Here is a 17,538-nt window from a genome sequence, read left to right on the forward strand (position 1 = left end):
AGATCATTGAAAGAACTAACCTGCAGAAAAGGCTGCTGTCCTTCAAACTGTGTGCTATTGTCTAAGCTAGTTCAGAAGAATACACGAGCTTCCTTCACATACTCCAATCTGTTGATTTGACTTCTAAAGAACCAGCAGAGCTGGAAAGGCCTTGAGATCTCTGTCCTGGTGCTGGCCTGGGCCTTCCCTAGGTCTAGCCTGAAAGTGTCCCCACTCACCAGCAGAAAAGCATGTGGCAAGGATGAGATCTGCCAACCCAAATGCTGATCTCACATGGCTCTGTGGTATTTGGTGGGGGTGGGGAAGCTCGATCTTTTAGAGATCTGCACTCAAGTACTCATAGTTGAAATCATCTGGTGTCTGGGATGTGATTTAAAATAGTCCAGGAGGTGGTGAGGAAGGGTGGGTGAAGCAACACTGGCCATATGTTGCTAACTCTCAGAGTAGTTGGGAGACCATTTTTCTATTATCTCTACTTCTGGGAACACTTGAAAAAGTCCATGATGAACTTTTTTTTTTTTTTTTTTTTTTTTTTTAAAAGGAAGTCAAATGCTTATCTCAAGCCTGTGGGATGACTGTGCATGATCCACACCTCATGTGAACCTGGGCTGTGAGCATGCAGGTCCCAGCCAGACTCCATCCTGGGAGAGAACACAACTTAAGCCATGGGAAACCTGTAACTCAAAACTGAACTCACAGTCACAGCCTAGTTTCAGTTTAAAAATACATGTGTATATGTATTTACATATTTAAAATGCATATATATCAAGCTATAAGCACACACAGGACTGGTGGAAATATATCAATATGTCAGTAACAGCCAGCTCTGGGGAGACAGTATGGAAAACACCTTCCTGTTTTTCAGTCCTCTACAATGTTATCTGGAATGGAATGAAGGACTACACCCACAAGTCCTGAAGCTACTGACCAAAACAGGAGGGAGAGACGGGACCAGGGATGCCATGACTGGAGTCTGATGGTTTCCACCATGCCCCCTCCTCTCATCCCACAGTCTTTCTTCACATCTGCTCTGCCCACCACAGCCCTGCTCTGGAGTTCTCTGCTCTGCTCCTTCTGCCATCCCCACCTAGGCAGATGGGTTTCATCCAGCCTCCAGGGCGGCCCACCCACTTGTTCCTGCAGCAGGCTGCTCTTCCCAGGTTTGCTTCCCCATCTCCCACTGGCTGTTGGAAATTTCACCCGCACCCACTCCCCACATCATCACCTTACACCCAGCCCTCAGATCAGTAGAGAGGCTGCGGCAGGAGAACTGGTGGAGTGCATACCAGTGGCTTCCTCCTCCCTTCCTCCTGCAAATTCATAGACACATGCACACAGAACACGAGCATTCACACATGGAACCACCAAATCCTACCACTTATTTCTTTGTGGGCTCCCTCCCTCCTAGATCATCCTTTCCATTCCTTTTTTTCTTTTTTTAAATCATCTTTTCCATTCCTACTGTCACTGAACCCAGTAAATTTCAATGTGCATTCAAAATCAATGACAGAGTCTGTTATAAAGGCAGGTTCCTTGACAATGCCAGGTGTTGGCAAGGATGTCTAGCAAGTGGAACTCCCTCACATTTTGCTGGTGGGAATGTAAACTAGTACCACTTGGGAAGAGTGTTCAGCAGAATATGCTAAGAGACACATCCCCGACCCAGCCCTCTATTTAACTTCTAGGTGCACAGCCCAGAGAATTAAGTGCATATATTTATCAGAAGACACGACCAAAGTCATTCCTGGTGTTGCCTTCATGTAGCCAACACCTGGAACACCAAAGTTCATTAGGCACAAAACAAAAAAGTAATCTGGAACAGAGTCCTCCATGGAATAACACATCATAAACAAGAACAGGCTGGGCACGGTGGCTCACGCCTACAAGCCCAGTATGTTGGGAGGCCAAGGCAGGTGGATCACCTGAGGTCAGGAGTTCAACACCAGCCTGCCCAACATGGCGAAACCCCATCTCTACTAAAAATACAAAAATTAGCCAGGCACGGTGGTGCACGCCTGTAGTCCCAGTTACTCTGGAGGCTGAGGTAGGTGAATCACGTGAACCCTGGAGGCAGAGGTTGCAGTGAGCTGAGATTGAGCCACTGCACTCCAGCGTAGGCAACAGAGCAAGACTCTGTCTCAAAAGCAGATAGATAGATAAATAAGGCCGGGCATGGTGGCTCACACCTGTAATCCCAGCACTTTGGGAGGCTGAGGTCGGGGATCACGGGGTCAGGAGATCGAGACCATCCCAGCTAACATGGTGAAACCCCAACTCTACTAAAAAACTACAAAAAAAATTAGCCATTTGTGGTGGCAGGTGCCTGTAGTCCCAGCTACTTGGGAGGCTGAGGCAGGAGAATGGTATGAACCTGGGAGGCAGAGCTTGCAGTGAGCCAAGATCGGGCCACTGCACTTCAGCCTGGGCAACAGAGCAAGACTCCGTCTCAAAAAAAAAAAAAAAGGCTGGGCACGGTGGCTCACTTCTGTAATCCCAGCACTTTGGGAGGCCAAGGTGGGTGGATCCCCTGAGGTCAGGAGTTCGAGACCAGCCTGGCCAACATGGTAAAACCCCATCTCTACTAAAAATACGAAAATTAAGGGCTGGGCGCAGTGGCTCACACCTGCAATCCCAGCACTTTGGGAGGCCGAGGTGGGCAGATCATGAGGTCAGGAGATGGAGACCATCCTGGCTAACACGGTGAAACCCCATCTCTACTAAAAATACAAAAAAATTAGCCAGGCATGGTGGCGGGCGCCTACAGTCCCAGCTACTCAGAGGCTGAGGAAGGAGAATGGCATGAACCCAGGAGGCGGAGTTTGCAGTGAGCCGAGATCGCGCCACTGACTCCAGCCTGGGCGACACAGCAAGACTCCATCTCAAAAAATCAAATGAAATAAAAATACAAAAATTAGCCAGGTATGGTGGTGTGTGCCTATAATCCCAGCTCCTCGGGAGGCTGAGGCAGGAGAATTGCTGGAACCTAGGAGGCAGAGGTTGCAGGGAGCCAAGATTGTGCTACTGCACTCTAGCCTGGGTAACAGAGCGAGACTCTGTCTCAAAAAAAAAAAAAAAAGAACTGCTGCTGCCTGTGAGGATAAATTTCACACATGATGCACACGATTGTACAGAGGCCTGTAATCCCAGCACTCTGGGGGGCTGAAGCAGGTGGACTGCTTGAGCCCAGGAGTTCGAGACCAGCCTGGGAAACATGGCAAAACCCCATTTCTACAAAAAACACAAAAATTAGCAGGGCGTGGGGGTGAGCACATGTAGTACCAGCTACTGGGGAGGCTGAGGTGGGAAGATTGCTTGAGCCCAGGAGATCGAGACTGCAGTGAGCCAAGATTGCACCACTGCACGCTACCCTGGGCAATAGGGCAGACCCTGTCTCAAAAAAAAAAAAGATGGCACAGAGTGTGATTGCAGAGATTCCAAATGTCTCCCTGGCCATGGAAGTCAGAAGAGTGGTGCAGTTTGCCCTGGCTGGATGCAAATCTGAGGAGTATGAACAGTTCTCTGGTGGCACACTCAAGACTGGAGGCACGTGTATCGTTTACTGTGATAGGGATTATACCTCAATTTAAATACCCCATGAAATAAGCAAGAGCTTTGAGCCCCGTGCCCCAGGACCCTGCCCTGTCCTTTGGTTGGCCTGAACGCCTACTACAGAGCACTTGACAGGGACTTCTCCCTCACATGAATGAAAGCAGACTGACAGCACTTGCAGAACGTATGGTGACCTACCGGGGCTTCTGAGGACGAACCCTGAGTTCTATTTCACAACAGGGGCTCCATCTCACACATGGCAGCCAGATCACTTCCTCGAAGGTCATGTCTGATGAGAAGGACTGAAAGGAAGATTGGAAAGAGCAGAAGAGAAGGGCAATAGGGGTGTGGGATGAGTCACTTCTTAACCTACAAGCACTGCCTTCACCAAGCCCCAAGAGCCCACCAACACAAGAAGGAACAAGGGGGTACTCAGGCTGGGAAGAACAGAAGTTCCAGGGGTGGGGGTCTTGCTGGTCCCCTGCCTTTGGCCCAGATGTCCCTCATTCCCCTTCAAACCTCCAGCTCACACTTCACTCTTATGTGAGCCCCTATCTCTCCCCCAGATTCATAGGCACAGAGCTCAGAGAAGATGCTGGGGCCAAGGATTAAAACAAATCCTGCCAAAGAGAAGGGCCAGTTAAAAAAAATTAAAAAAAAAAAGACAGAAACAAATAAAAGGAAACAGAGTCCAGAAGGAGGGGGCCCCCAGGGAGTATGGGAAGATGGTATAAGTGAGAACGAGCTGGTGAATCCCGGGGAAGAGGATGCCTGAGTGCTTTTACTGTCCTTGCAACTCTCTGTACATCTGAAATATTCTCAAAATAAAAAGCTCAGGCAGGTGCAATGGCTCACACCTGTAATCCCAGCACTTTGGGAGGACGAGGCAGGCAGATCACCTAAGGTCAGAAGTTTGAGACCAGCTTGGCCAACATGGTGAAATCCCCATCTGTAATAAAAATACAAAAATTAGCCAGGTGTGGTGGTACAGGCCTGTAATCCCAGCTACTCAGGAGGCTGAGGCACGAGAATTGATTGAACTCAGAAGGTGGAGGTTGCAGTAAGCCAAGGTCATGCCACTGCACTCCAGCCTGGGCAACAGAGTGACATTGTCTCAAAAAAACATAAATAAATAAAAATAAAAACACCCTCAAAATAAGGAGACATGGGGCTTGGAAAAAAGGTAAACCATCTTCTCCAAGGACTCACTGCCCTAAATAACAGTTACTGCACGTCAAGCTGCTTAACCCAATCACGGGGCCTCTATTAACAGCCCTGCACCTAGGCTAGAAAGTCATTACTAAAGTTGAGGCGAACATCTCCCTTACAGGGTGACCGTTTAGAGGTAATTATGCCTTGGCTCTTATTCTATTCCCGTTTGTTCTCTAGCCCGTACTCCCCTTTGTCTTTAAATAAATGTCTCAGGGCCAGGCACAGTGGCTCACACCTGTAATCCCAGCACTTTGGGAGGTGGAGGCAGCAGATCACTCAAGCCCAGGAGTTGGAGACCAGCCAACATGGCAAAACCCAGTCTCCACAAAAAATACACAAATTAGCCAGGCATGGTGGCACACACCTGTGGTCCCAGCTACTTGGGAGGCCGATGTGGGAGGATCACTTGAGCCCCGGAGGTGGAGGCTGCAGCGAGCCACAATCACGCTACTGCACTACAGCCTGAGTGACAGAGTGAGACCCTGCCAAATAAATAAATAAATGTCTCAAAAAGAAAATCAACCATCACAAGCTGTGAGGGAAAAAAAAGTTCAAAATGAGAAGTTCAGAATGGTTTAGGTAGCACTGACGGACAAAACCATGGCAGGATTTAATTAAAGCCAGCACTGCTTTCCACAACCCTACATATAATTATTATGTACTTCATCTAGGCCAAGATATTGTGCTAAGAACTACAAGAGACACAGAGCTATGGTTCCAGGTACCACACTCAAGGAATTTCCAATGCTGTTGGCAAGGCAAAAAATAGTTAATCTGTTCAGTTCACGTTAGGATGCACTCAATGAGGGCTCTGGAGCCACCATAGGCTGAGCTAACCATCAGGGGTCAACTGGAGGGGATGAAGCCAAGGTCAAAGCTTCACCAGAGAAAAGGGTCACAGAGACAGAGGAAGAGCCAGCCACTACAGCATCCAGAGAGGGCATGGTGTGGCACAAAGCTCTCGTGCCAATATGAAGAAAAGTAACTTGGAAGGACAGTGTCAAACTGAAAGGGAAAGGGCCTCAAGCTCCCTTGCACGGATGGAAAGGATGGAATCATCTTGGGAAGGCTGGTCTGGCATTGAGGGCCCAGGTGAGAGAGGTCACATATCCTGAATACAGAGCACACAGTGATTTTCCACCTCAGATAACTAGCTATAGCCACCTCACTTACAGACAGGTCCACCCTATCTAAAGATTTCTGATGACAAAAGCAATATGCATTCATTCTTGACAAAAATACACACAGGTATACATGTAGTGAAAATTACATGGAAAATTAAAATCATGGCTGGGCACAGTGGCTAACGCCTATAATCCCACCACTTTGGGAGGCCGAGGTGGGCAGATCATTTGGGGCCAGGAGTTTGAGACCAGCCTGGCCAATATAATGAAACCCCATCTCTACTAAAAATACAAAAATCAGCTGGGTGTGGTTTTGCGAGCCTGTAATCCCAGCTACTCGGGAGGCTGAGGCAGAGAATCGCTTGAACCTGGGAGGCGGAGGCTGCAATGAGGGAAGATCACGCCACTGCACGCCAGCCTGGGCGACAGAGCGAGACTCCATCTGAAACAAAGAAAAAATTAAAATCATTCATAACAGTTAAAGACAGCTGTTTAATAAAACTCAGCCTGTACCATGCATCCTGCTTGGTAACAAGCACTTGTCGATGTTGACGCATTATGGCAGTCCCTCCCGTCAATGTCAACAGCAGCACAGAGCCCATCGCCTGCAGCTACAACTCTAACCAAGCTCCCACTGTTGGTCTGTTTCACACATCCCACTCCTGAGACAATGATGTGGCAATGAGCATCCTCATCACCATCAGGTTTTGAATACTTTCCTGATTGTGCCCTTGGAGGAAATAGACATTTTAAGGTACTGGTATAAACAGTATTGCCAAAAGGCCTTCCAGAAAAAATGGCTCTAATTTAAGTGTCCCCAGCTGAGCTGGCTGGTTGCCTGCATCTTCCTGTGGTGCTTCTGCCATCTCTACCTGAGGTGAATGTCCCCTCAGGACAGCCCCCATCACCATAGCAGCTGAATGGGCCTATAACAGTACTCAGAAAACTGGCACTGGACAGACTTAGCAATCCCCCTGCTACAGCACTCCTGAGAGGCAGGAAATGATTGATTCAAGTTCCTGCCCTGAGAAGTTCAGACCAGGAGGAGATAAGCCTTCAAACAACCCAAGGGCAACCTAGAAACTCCTCACCAAGCCTGTGAAAAGAGCACGGGGGTGGGGGCAGCGGAAGGCCCAGCCTCCTTGGAGAACGGCTGCACCGCTCAGCCACGGAAAGGAAGGATCTTTGAGGCAGGCAAAAAAACTGGATGCAGAGCAGGGAGCAAGAACTGAGACTGTCTGAGGGTCCACTGCCAGCTTGGTATGATGGAGCACAGGTCAAGAAACTGGCAGGCAGGTGCAAACGCTGCAGGAAGGGTCAAGACTAAGAACAGAATCCACAGACAGTGGGCAGCCACTAAAACATTCTGGGCATCAAAATAACTGGGGAGGACCAGGAGTAGTGGCTCATGCCTGTAATCCAACACTTTGGGAGGCAAAGGCAGGAGGATCACTTGAAGCCAAGAGTTCAAGGCCAGCCTGGGCAACAAACCAAGACCTGGTCTCTACCAAAAAAAAAAAAAAAAAAAAAAAAATAGAAAATTAGCCAGCCCGTAGTGGCACCTGCCCTTAGTCCCAGCTATTTGGGAAGCTAAGGCAGGAAGATCACTAAGACCAGGAGTTGGAGGCTGCAGTGAACTATGATCGTACCGCTGCACTGGGGAACAGAGCAAGACCTTTTCTCAAAAAAAAAGTAATAATAATTGTGTGGCAATCAAGTACATGAAACAAGAGTTGATAATCACTGAAGAAGAGTGGTGGCTATATGGACATAGGGGTCTTTATTCTATTTGGTTTTGTGATTTAAATTTTTCATTTGGAATTTTAAAAAATTCATTAAAATTCCTTAAAATGTTTTCCCTCCAGATATTTAACAGAAATTACTGTCCCAAGGAATGCTTTAAAGGGGGCTAGTACCCCACAGCCCTGCCATGATAGTGGCAGGGAGATAACCATGTGGTCATGGTCCTTCCTACCTTGGGATGCCCAGCATGGGTCCTTGACTGGCCACAGACACAGCATCACAAACAGCAGTAACAGCTGGAAGACCTCTGGTCAGGGTGGATGTCAGGGCCTGCGACTGTGGTAGGCACGTGGGGTCACTTACAAAAGGGACCTGGTAGGGCTGGGGGCTAAGGTCTGAGGGGTACTGGTTGGCAGAGGCCAAAGATCAAAGGGGCTTGCCGGTTGGCTCTTCCTCTGTTGTTAGGGTCCAATGACCCACGGGAGCTGCTAAAGTTATAAAGAAGCCACCAGCATCAGGCCTCTCTACCGGGTCTCCCAGTACATTTGGCTTAACTCTGAGCTGCTCCTCTCGCTCCCCTACTCCCAACAGCCTGCAACCTATCTTTCCAAAATTAAAAGGTGGTTTGGGCCGAGCACAGTGACTCACGCCTGTAATCCCAGCACTTTGGGAGGCCGAGGCGGGTGGATTACCTGAGGTCAGGAGTTCGAGGCCAGTCTGGCCAACATGGTGAAACCCCATCTCTACTAAAATACAAAAAATTAGCCAGGGATGGTGGCAGGATCCTGCCATCCCAGCTACTCGGGAGGCTGAGGCAGGAGAATCGCTTGAACCTGGGAGATGGGGGTTGCAGTGAGCCGAGATCATGCCACTGCACTCCAGCCCGGGCAACAAGAGTGAAACTCCATCTTAAAAAAAAAAAAAAAAAAAAAAGGTGGTTTGTCTGTCTTGTCCTGTTGTGGTTCAGCAACTATTTATTTATTTATTTATTTATTTATTTTTTAGATGGAGTCTCGCTCTGTCACCCAGGCTGGAGTGAAGTGGCATGATTTTGAGTGAGTGCAACCTCTGCCTCTCAGGTTCAAGCGATTCTCCTGCCTCAGCCTCCCAAGTAGCTGGGACTACAGGTGTGTGTCACTATGCCTGGCTAATTTTTGTATTTTTAGTAGAGATGGGGTTTCATTATGTTGGCCAGGCTGGTCTTGAACTCTTGAGCTCAAGGAGGATATATATATATATATAATATATATATGTTACTTATATAAAATTTTATATATGTTATCTATATAATATATATGCACACATATATACATACATACACATACATATACACACTATATATATGTGTGTGTGTATACATATATTTGGGTTTTTTTTGAGACTGAGTCTCCCTCTGTCGCTAGGCTGGAGTGCAGTGGCACGATCTTGGCTCATTGCAACCTCTGCCTCCTGGGTTCAAGCGATTCTCCTACCTCGGCCTTCTAAGTAGCTGGGACTACAGGCACCCGCCACCACGCCTGGCTAGTTTTTGTATTTTTAGTAGAGACGGGGTTTTCATCATGTTGGCCAGGCTGGTCTCGAGCTCCTGACCTCAGGTGATCTGCCCGCCTCGGCTCCCCAAAGTGCTAGCCACCGTGCCCAGCCTAAATATATTTTTTGTAGATCCAAGGCTTCACCATGTTGCCCAGGCTGGTCTCAAACTCCTGAGCTCAAGCAATCCACTCACCTTAGCCTCCCAAAGTGCTAGGATTACAGGCATGAGCCACCGCACCCGGCCTTCGAAAACTTTATTATGAGATTTTTTGGCGACTTATTTTTTTAGCTCATCAGCTATCATTAGTGTTAGTGTATCTTATGTGTGGCCCAAAACAATTCTGCTTCTTCCTATGTGGCCCAGGGAAGCCAAAAGACTGGACACCCCTGATTTACAACATGCAGAGTAACTCTAAGCAGCTGTGGCCTCTCCTCTAGGCTTCATTTTCCTCATCTTATAAATGGGAGTAACATGTGCATCTACTGACAAAGCAGGCATGAAGAGGGGATGAGTCAACATCTGTCAACTCCTGCAACAGGGCTTGGCATAGCATGCCTGCCGCATGTCAGCTGCTGTTGAGAAAGCCCTGAACTCCTGAGCAGATGACTGAGGGCTCAGGTCACTGTCACGACTGGCCTAGAGGCTCAACAATCACTTCCTATTTGCCCGTCAGGAGCAGCCCTATAGGGTATTTGGACTGTGAATGTGAAGAAAGGGACAGAAAGGGCCCCTAGCCTTAAGGAATGGACATTCTAGCAATAGGTTATACACAGATACCTGTAAGCCAGTGCAGTCACTTAGGTGACAACCAGGCTATGATGCTGGAAAACAAGGGCCGGAACTGCACCAGAAGGGCACAGAGCTGTGAGTGGGAAAAGCCACAGAAAAAGCTCAGCCAAGGCTGACTCACTGGCTTCTGCCTATGGCAAGGACCATAACCCACAGGCTGAATCTTGGCTTGCAAGTTTAAAGGCACTCCCCATCCTTCTGAAGACCTCTCTAGATTCCTGGAAGTTGCTGTTCAGTTGTAGGTTTTGCTCCTTGTGTTGTCTTACTTGGAGCTCACGTCTCTCTGGAGGCTTCACTAGAAGAGGTGGCTGACCTGCTAGTCCCAGCTCCATTCCATGCTTCCCCGAACCCCTTCTGGCACTTCACCAGATACTGGACTGTCCTTTCCCAGTTGTGTCACCTCCTCTCTGTACTGTTTTGCCCAATGGACAACTATTTATTTCATCTTTATATGTGCAATCTGCTGTACAGAGGAGTGGGAGGGATAAAAGTCTCAAGAAAAAGATGACAGAAAAATAAAAAAGAATTGAAAGAAAATAGCTGATAAGGTCCTTTTGTTCATTCACAGCTTAAATATTTTCTACAAACCTGTATGACAGGTGCAGCACTAGTCATTGCACATGCACGCTTGTTCTCTGAGAGACTATAGCCCAGAGACAGGCTCAACATTAACCCAGCAATCCCGTGAGGAAGTCCAAGCCCCAGAAAGGCCAGTTAAATTGGTTCTAAGGGTGGCTTATCCTGCAGTTTCTGCAGGGAGAGTAGATGTTCAATGAAGAGTCAACAAAGGCAAGCACGGTGGCGCCCACCTGTAATTCCAGCCCTCTGGGAGGCCGAGGCAGGTGGATCGCTTGAGCCCAGGAGATTAAGACCAGCCTGGGAAACATGGTGAAACCCTGTCTCTTACACAAAATATAAAAATTAGCTGGGCCTGGTGGCATGCGTCTGTAGTACTAGCTACTTGGGAAGGCTGAGGTGGGAGGATTGCTTAAGCCCGGGAGGCAAAGGTTGCAGTGGGCCAAGATCATGCCACTGCACTCCAACCTAGGTGACAGAGCAAGATTCTGTCTCAAAAAAAAAAAAAAAAAAAAAAAAAGAAGCCAACATGAACCTACTAACAATTTCCCAACTACCCTCCCCACAGGCTCCAATAAGTGTCATTAATTTCCCTAACCAGGCTTGGGGTATCGGGGTATTACCTTCATTCTCCAAGACTATAGAATCTCCTACTCCTGCAAGGGCACAGGAGGTTGTGGCAGGGAGCTCACCACTGAGTCCCAAGACCTCTGCAAAGGCTGGTACAGAGGTCTCTTCATTTTTCCCTTCCACCATACCTGTAAAACAGATTGGCCTCCTACCATTTCATTGATGAGGGATACAATTAAGAAAGGCTCGGCCAGGTGCAGTGGCTCACACCAGTAATCCCAGCACTTTGGGAGGCCGACACAGGTGGATCATGAGGTTGGGAGTTCAAGACTAGCCTGACCAAGATAGTTAAACCCCATCTCTACTAAAAACACAAAAATTAGCCAGGCATGGTGGCAGGTGCCTGTAATCCCAGCTACTCGGGAGGCTGAGGCAAAGAACTGCTTGAACCCAGGAGGCGGAGGTTGCAGTGAGCTGAGATCGCGCCATTGCACTCTAGCCTGGGCCACAGGGCAAGACTTCGTCTCAAAAAAAAAAAAGAAAAAAAAAAGAAAAAAAAAGAACAGCTACCAAGTGGAGAAAGCAGGGGCTCCAGAGCTTTACAATGTACACTGGTTCAGGTAAAGAACACCACTGCACTGGAGAATCACTTGAGTACAGGAGTTTGAGGCTGCAGTGAGCTATGATCACAACACCTGCACTCCAGCCCAAGTGACAAAGCAAGACTCTGTCTCTTAAAAAATAAAAAAATAGGCCGGGCGCAGTGGCTCACGCCTGTAATCCCAGCACTTTGGGAGGCCAAGGCGGGTGGATCGCGAGGTCAGGAGATCAAGACCATCCTGGCTAACATGGTGAAACCCGGTCTCTACTAAAAATACAAAAACAATTAGCTGGGCATGGTGGCAGGCGCCTGTAGTCCCAGCTACCTGGGAGGATGAGGCACGAGAATGGCGTGAACCCAGGAGGTGGAGCTTGCAGTGAGGCGAGATTGCACCACTGCACTCCAGCCCGGGCAACAAAGAGACTCCGCCTCAAAAAAAAAAAAAATTAATTAAAAAATAAAGAATGCCACTGTAATACAAGAGGTGACCCGGCTGGGTGCAGTGGCTCACACCTGTAATCCCAGCACTTTGGGAGGCTGAGGCGGGCGGATCACGAGGTCAGGAGTTCGAGACCAGCCTGACCAACATGGTGAAACCCTATCTCTACTAAAAATACAAAAATTAGCCAGGTCTGGTGGTGCTTGCCTGTAATCCCAGCTACTCAGGAGGCTGAGGCAGGAGAATCACTTGAACCTGGGAGGCAGAGGTTGCAGGAGCCGAGATCACGCCACTGCACTCCAGCCTGGGCAACAGAGTGAGACTCTGTCTCAAAAAAAAAAAAGAAAAAGAAAAATTAGCTGGGCGTGGTGGTGGGCGCCTGTAATCCCAGCTACCTGGGAGGCTGAGGCAGGAGAATGGAGTGAACCTCGGAGGCAGAGCTTGCAGTGAGCTGAGATAGCACCACTGCACTCCAACCTGGGCGACAGAGTGAGACTCCATCTCAAAAAAAAAAAAAAAAGGAGGTGACTCACACAGCCCCCTTCCACTCTTCAATAAGTGTTTTGTGTACCAGGTACCAAGCTTCATAGGTATGAGGTCCTACGGGAAACTAAAAAGTGCTGAGATAAAACATATCAGAGGTGGTGACCCACTTTAGATCAAGCAGGGAAGGATCCTCTGAGTATCTGATACTGAGCAGACATCTAAAAGAAGGAGCTAGTCATGAATACAGTGGCGGGGAGGAGTCCACTCATTTTTGAATACCTTAAACACTTGATAATAAATTGGTTAAAAATAAAGAGCTCAGGGACCAGGCATAGTGGCTCACATCTGTAATCCCAGTGCTTTGGAAGGCTGAGTAGGGAGGATCACCTGAACCCAGGAGTTCCAGACCAGTCTGGGCAACATGGTGAAACTGCATCTCTACAAAAAATGTAAAAATCAGTCAGGCGTGGTGGCGTGTGCCTGTAGTCCCACCTACTCAGAAGGCTACGGTGGGAGGATCGTTTGAGCCTGGAAGGCCAAGGCTGCAGTAAGCTATCATCATACCACTGCACTCTAATTTGGGCCACAGAGCAAGATTCTGTCTCTAAAAAAAAAAAAAAAAAAAAAGCTTAGAATGTTCAAGAGGCTGAAAGACCAGAGAGGTCAGAACAGGGTGGGGGTAGGAGAAAAGGTGACTACACCAGGTCAGGGTGAGGGGCTAGGAGGGTGGGACATCTGGAGTTTTATTCTAATGCTAAGAGAAGTCACTGATTGTTCTGCAGCAGGGCAGTGACTACACTTCAGGCCTTACCCTCACTTGTGCTGTTGAGGGAAGAAGGATGGAACTGGGAAGAGAGCAGGAGACCACAGCCCAGAATGGGCCTGGGTGAGGTGGAGGCAGTGGAGGGCTAAGAGGCTGAACTGGAGAGTCTCTGCAATGGCTGTCTAGTCATAGCCAGCCTCAACTCAAAATCCCTTTTCCTTACTGGGAGCCAGGAGACTAGATTATATACTAGCTCATGCTCTGGGGCACTGTTCCCTAGGCTCTTGGTAGAGACAGTTAACTAACCATCAGATGTTTTCTCCTCTGTCAAACCTTAACATGCTTTTTTTTTTTTTTTTTTTTGAGGCAGGGTCTCGCTCTGTGGCCCAGGTTGGAGTGCAGTGGTGTGATCGTAGCTCACTGCAGTCTCGACCTCCCAGGCTAAAGTGATCCCCCCTCCACCTCAACCTCCAGAGTAGCTGGGACTACGAGTACATGCCACCACACCCAGTTAATTGTTATTTTTTTTATGTTGCCTAGGCTGGTCTCAAACTCCTGGACTCAAGCAGTCCCAGATCTCAGCCTCCCACAGTGCTGGGATTACAGGTGTGAGCCACAGTGCCTGGCCAAGCAAGATACTTTCTCTATCCCTTCATCAACTATAAATTACTTGGGTACAAAGCATTTCCCAAAATGGCCAAATTTAAACAACAGTGTAAAAACATGGGAGGAAGTGTTAAAGGTATGTCCAGAATTCTAACGCAAATCTTTTTTTAAAGCAAATTTTTTGACCTTGTGAGCACAATAAATCAAGGCACCAAGAATCACGACTTTCAACGTGAACCCTAGAGAGAAAGTGAATCCTAGAGAGAATACAGACAAATTTGAGAACTGAGAACACCCACATCACCACCTAGGGAAGGCAACCTTTGAAACTGCTCCTCCCTGCTGTGGTAGGAGAACGCCCATCTCGTGCCTTATCCCTAGAACTTGGGAATATGCTACATTAGATGGCAAAAGGAATTCTGCAGATGTAATTAAAATACAAACTTTAAAATAAAGAGATTATCCTGGCTTCTCCGAGTGCACTAAATCTAATCTGAGCCCTGAAAAGCAGGATATTTTCTCTAGCTGAAATCAGAGATGTGGCAGAACTGGCCCTCGCTGGAGGGAGACACATAAAAAGCATGAGAACGAATTCGGGCAGCCTGGGAACAAAGATTGACTCCTGGCTAACAGCTAGTAAAGAAAGAGGGCACCTCAGTCCTATAAGCTCAAGGAACTGAATATGGCCAACAGCATAAATGGGCTTGCAAGCAGGTTCCACCCCATGGCCTCCAGTAAGAAATGCACCCTGCCAACGTCTTGATTTCAGCGTTGTTAGGCCCTAAGCAGGAGACCTAGTGAAACCTACCTGGACCTCTGACCTACAGAAACTACCAGATGATAAATGTGTGTTTTTTGTTTGTTTTTGAGACGGAGTCCTGCTCTGTCACCAGGCTGGAGTGCAGTGGCGTGATCTCAGCTCACTGCAACCTCCGCCTCCCGGGTTCAAGCAATTCTCCTGCCTCAGACTCCTGAGCAGCTGGGACTACAGGTGTGTGCCATCACACCCAGCTAATTTTTGTATTTTTAGTAGAGACAGGGATTCATCGTGTTGGCCAGGATGGTCTTGGTCTCTTGACCTCAGGATCCACCCACCTCAGTCTCCCAAAGTGCTGGGATTACACGCGTGAGCCACCATGCTCGGCCAAATGTGTGTTAAGATGCTAAATTTGTGGTAATTTGTTAGAGGAGCAATAGAAAAATACACAAACAGCAATCTCAAAAAAAAAAAAAAAAAAAAAAAAAAAAAAGAACTCATTTCTCCTGGAAGCAAAATAAAGCTAAGTTAGGAAATATCCAGCCACTCTCAATACCCATAAACTCTTCAATCACCCTCCCAGTCCTCTAACACTTTCCCTGCCCCCATTTTCTGTGATGACAACTCACCCTTCCAGTTCTTAAATTCTGGGCTTTCCAAAGAAGAACCCTTGCCCTGGGGACTTTTCTTGCAGGAACCCTGAAGTGGGATATCTCTCAAGATTTCACCTACAGATAACTATAGTGTATCAGTAAAACACTGTTCACGGATTGTGCAATATCCCCAGAAATATCCCAAGGCTATTCTTCCCAAAGCCCATAGCTACTAACTCTACAGTCCCTACTCTTTCCACTGTACTGAAAGGTTTCCCAGCATTCAGCCTGGCTTCCTTCCTTCCACAATGCTTCACCCTACACCCCACCCCCCTCCATCCAGTTAGTCATCAAGAATTGTCTACATTCCCCTTCCTCTGGAATCTGTCTTCCTCTTTCAGTTTCTACCACTGTCTAATGCAGGCCTTTATAATCTCCCGACCGACTAGGTCATGCCACAATCATTTCATGGAGCAATGTGGCAGGCAGTGAGCTAGCAGTGAGAATACAAGGATGAAAAAGGACAGGTTCCCCACTCCCTCCAAATGTTCAAACTCCCTTAATGGCTTAACTGGTCTCTCTTCTCTGTCCTTTATCCATCTCCAGGGACTCTAGGGATATTCCCAACACTGGCATTTCACTACTTCAAAGAATGCCACATGCCAAACACAGGCTCAACTCCTTAGCACAACACCCCCACTAAAGTGCTAGTACCCGCTCACCCTCATTCCATTATCTCCTGAGCTCCCTTACTCCTCGAGCCCCGGAACTCTCAGCCTACAAGGTCCTCCCTCCACGCAGTAAATGCACATGTTTCCTAACTCCTCAGCTTGGAATGGTGGCTATTTACACTCCTACTTGTCTTTCTAGGACTCAATTTATTCGTCACCTACTCACTAGACTGTCCCTGGTCTGCTCAAGTTAACCGCCGCTTCGCAAGAAACCCCTGCAGTATACACAACATTACAGACTGACAAGACTGCACTGTGACGGTTCCTTTACCGACAATACCATCCCTCAGGAAAGGGGCTGTGTCTCCGGCAAATCTGTGGCGAGCACAACATGCCAATAAGCTCAGTTAAAAACTGCTAATAGAAACAAGCAGTCGGTGGTAAGGGGCTAGAGTTCCTCTGGGCGGGGCCCCTGACCCCAGTTCTTCACTCTCTCCTCCAGAAACGATCGCTTCCTGACAGCGGCTTCCTGCCATCCTTTGGTAAAGTCCACATTCCTCCGTCCCACTGCCCACACCCCAAAGAGCTACCTTCCCAATCTCATCTTACATCCACCCTCCTCCCATCACTTTCTCTCACCGTTAACGCGCTTTTCTGGAAGAGAAAACATGAAGTACCCAGCTCTGCTAAACACACTACAGCCGGCTGCCTCTCTCCCTTTCCCTATTCAGTGTGGTTCAAAAAGCGGGGGAAAGTCTGCACCCAAAGCACACAAACGACGAATAAGAAAGCTCAAGACGATGATTCATAAGCCAGGGCTCGTTGGTTTGCAGAGCTCGGCCCCAGGAAAGCTAACGAGCAGTCCATGTCGGGAACAGAGGGGAGAGACAGGGGAGGCCCGCGCCCTGGGACCCACGCAAATCCCCGGCGCCTTCTGCCTCCCGGCGCCCTAGGTTTCTCACGGATCCGGTCCTGGCCTCGCCCGCCACGCGAAGGAGGAAGGCCCCGCAATCCAGCCCCCTGCCCCGACCACTACTCACATTTGACTGACCAGCTTCTGCCGGAAGGCGGTGCTCCGCCAGTCGGTCTCTTGCCCTGAAACGTCCATGCCTGTTCCCCAACTCCCGCCGCCCGTAACCCACCCGGCCGCGACCGCCGCTGCCTCAGCCACAGAGCCAGGCCCAAACCCGGAAACCGTCCGCGGCGCCTCGGCCGGGGCCGGAAGTGAAGGGGGGTTGTGGGAAATGGAGTCTCACGCATAGGCCTGTGGGAAATGAAGTTCCCCGCCGAGGACGAAGCGGTCTCAGCTCCGCCCGGCTGGGAGACACACGCCCCTCTTCCAGTGCAGCTGTCGAAAAGGGCAGGTGCTCCCGCAGCAGGCCCGCGCCTGACAGCCTGCATCTTCTGCGACTCTTCAGTGTGCTGGCCTTATCTAGTCCCTGACATACAGACCCCTCCGGGATGCCGGGCCAAGCTGCCAGCTATCTGCTATCTATAGTAATGTTAGGGAGAGAGTGTTTATTTG

The 17,538-nt window shown here is 48.7% G+C and overlaps 1 protein-coding gene across 8 annotated transcripts in view; it reads right to left on the minus strand.

Annotated features, from left to right (window-relative positions):
* MED15 (mediator complex subunit 15) overlaps window positions 1–17,217 on the minus strand; it is an 84,706-nt gene extending 67,489 nt beyond the window's left edge. For 4 of the 8 annotated variants that reach the window (XM_073006986.1, XM_073006985.1, XM_007974976.3 and 1 more), the window contains exon 1: window positions 17,054–17,215. In XM_073006986.1, the coding sequence (XP_072863087.1) occupies window positions 17,054–17,121 (68 nt within the window). In that variant the 5' untranslated portion in view covers window positions 17,122–17,215. Of the gene's footprint in view, window positions 1–3,747; window positions 3,767–17,053 lie in introns of those variants that run through there. The other 4 variants (XM_073006984.1, XM_073006983.1, XM_037994758.2 and 1 more) reach the window with 2 other exon arrangements.
* Window positions 17,218–17,538: the final 321 nt, after the last annotated feature.

Source organism: Chlorocebus sabaeus, chromosome 19 (assembly GCF_047675955.1).
Source record: "Chlorocebus sabaeus isolate Y175 chromosome 19, mChlSab1.0.hap1, whole genome shotgun sequence".
NCBI classification, from domain to species: Eukaryota; Metazoa; Chordata; class Mammalia; order Primates; family Cercopithecidae; genus Chlorocebus; species Chlorocebus sabaeus.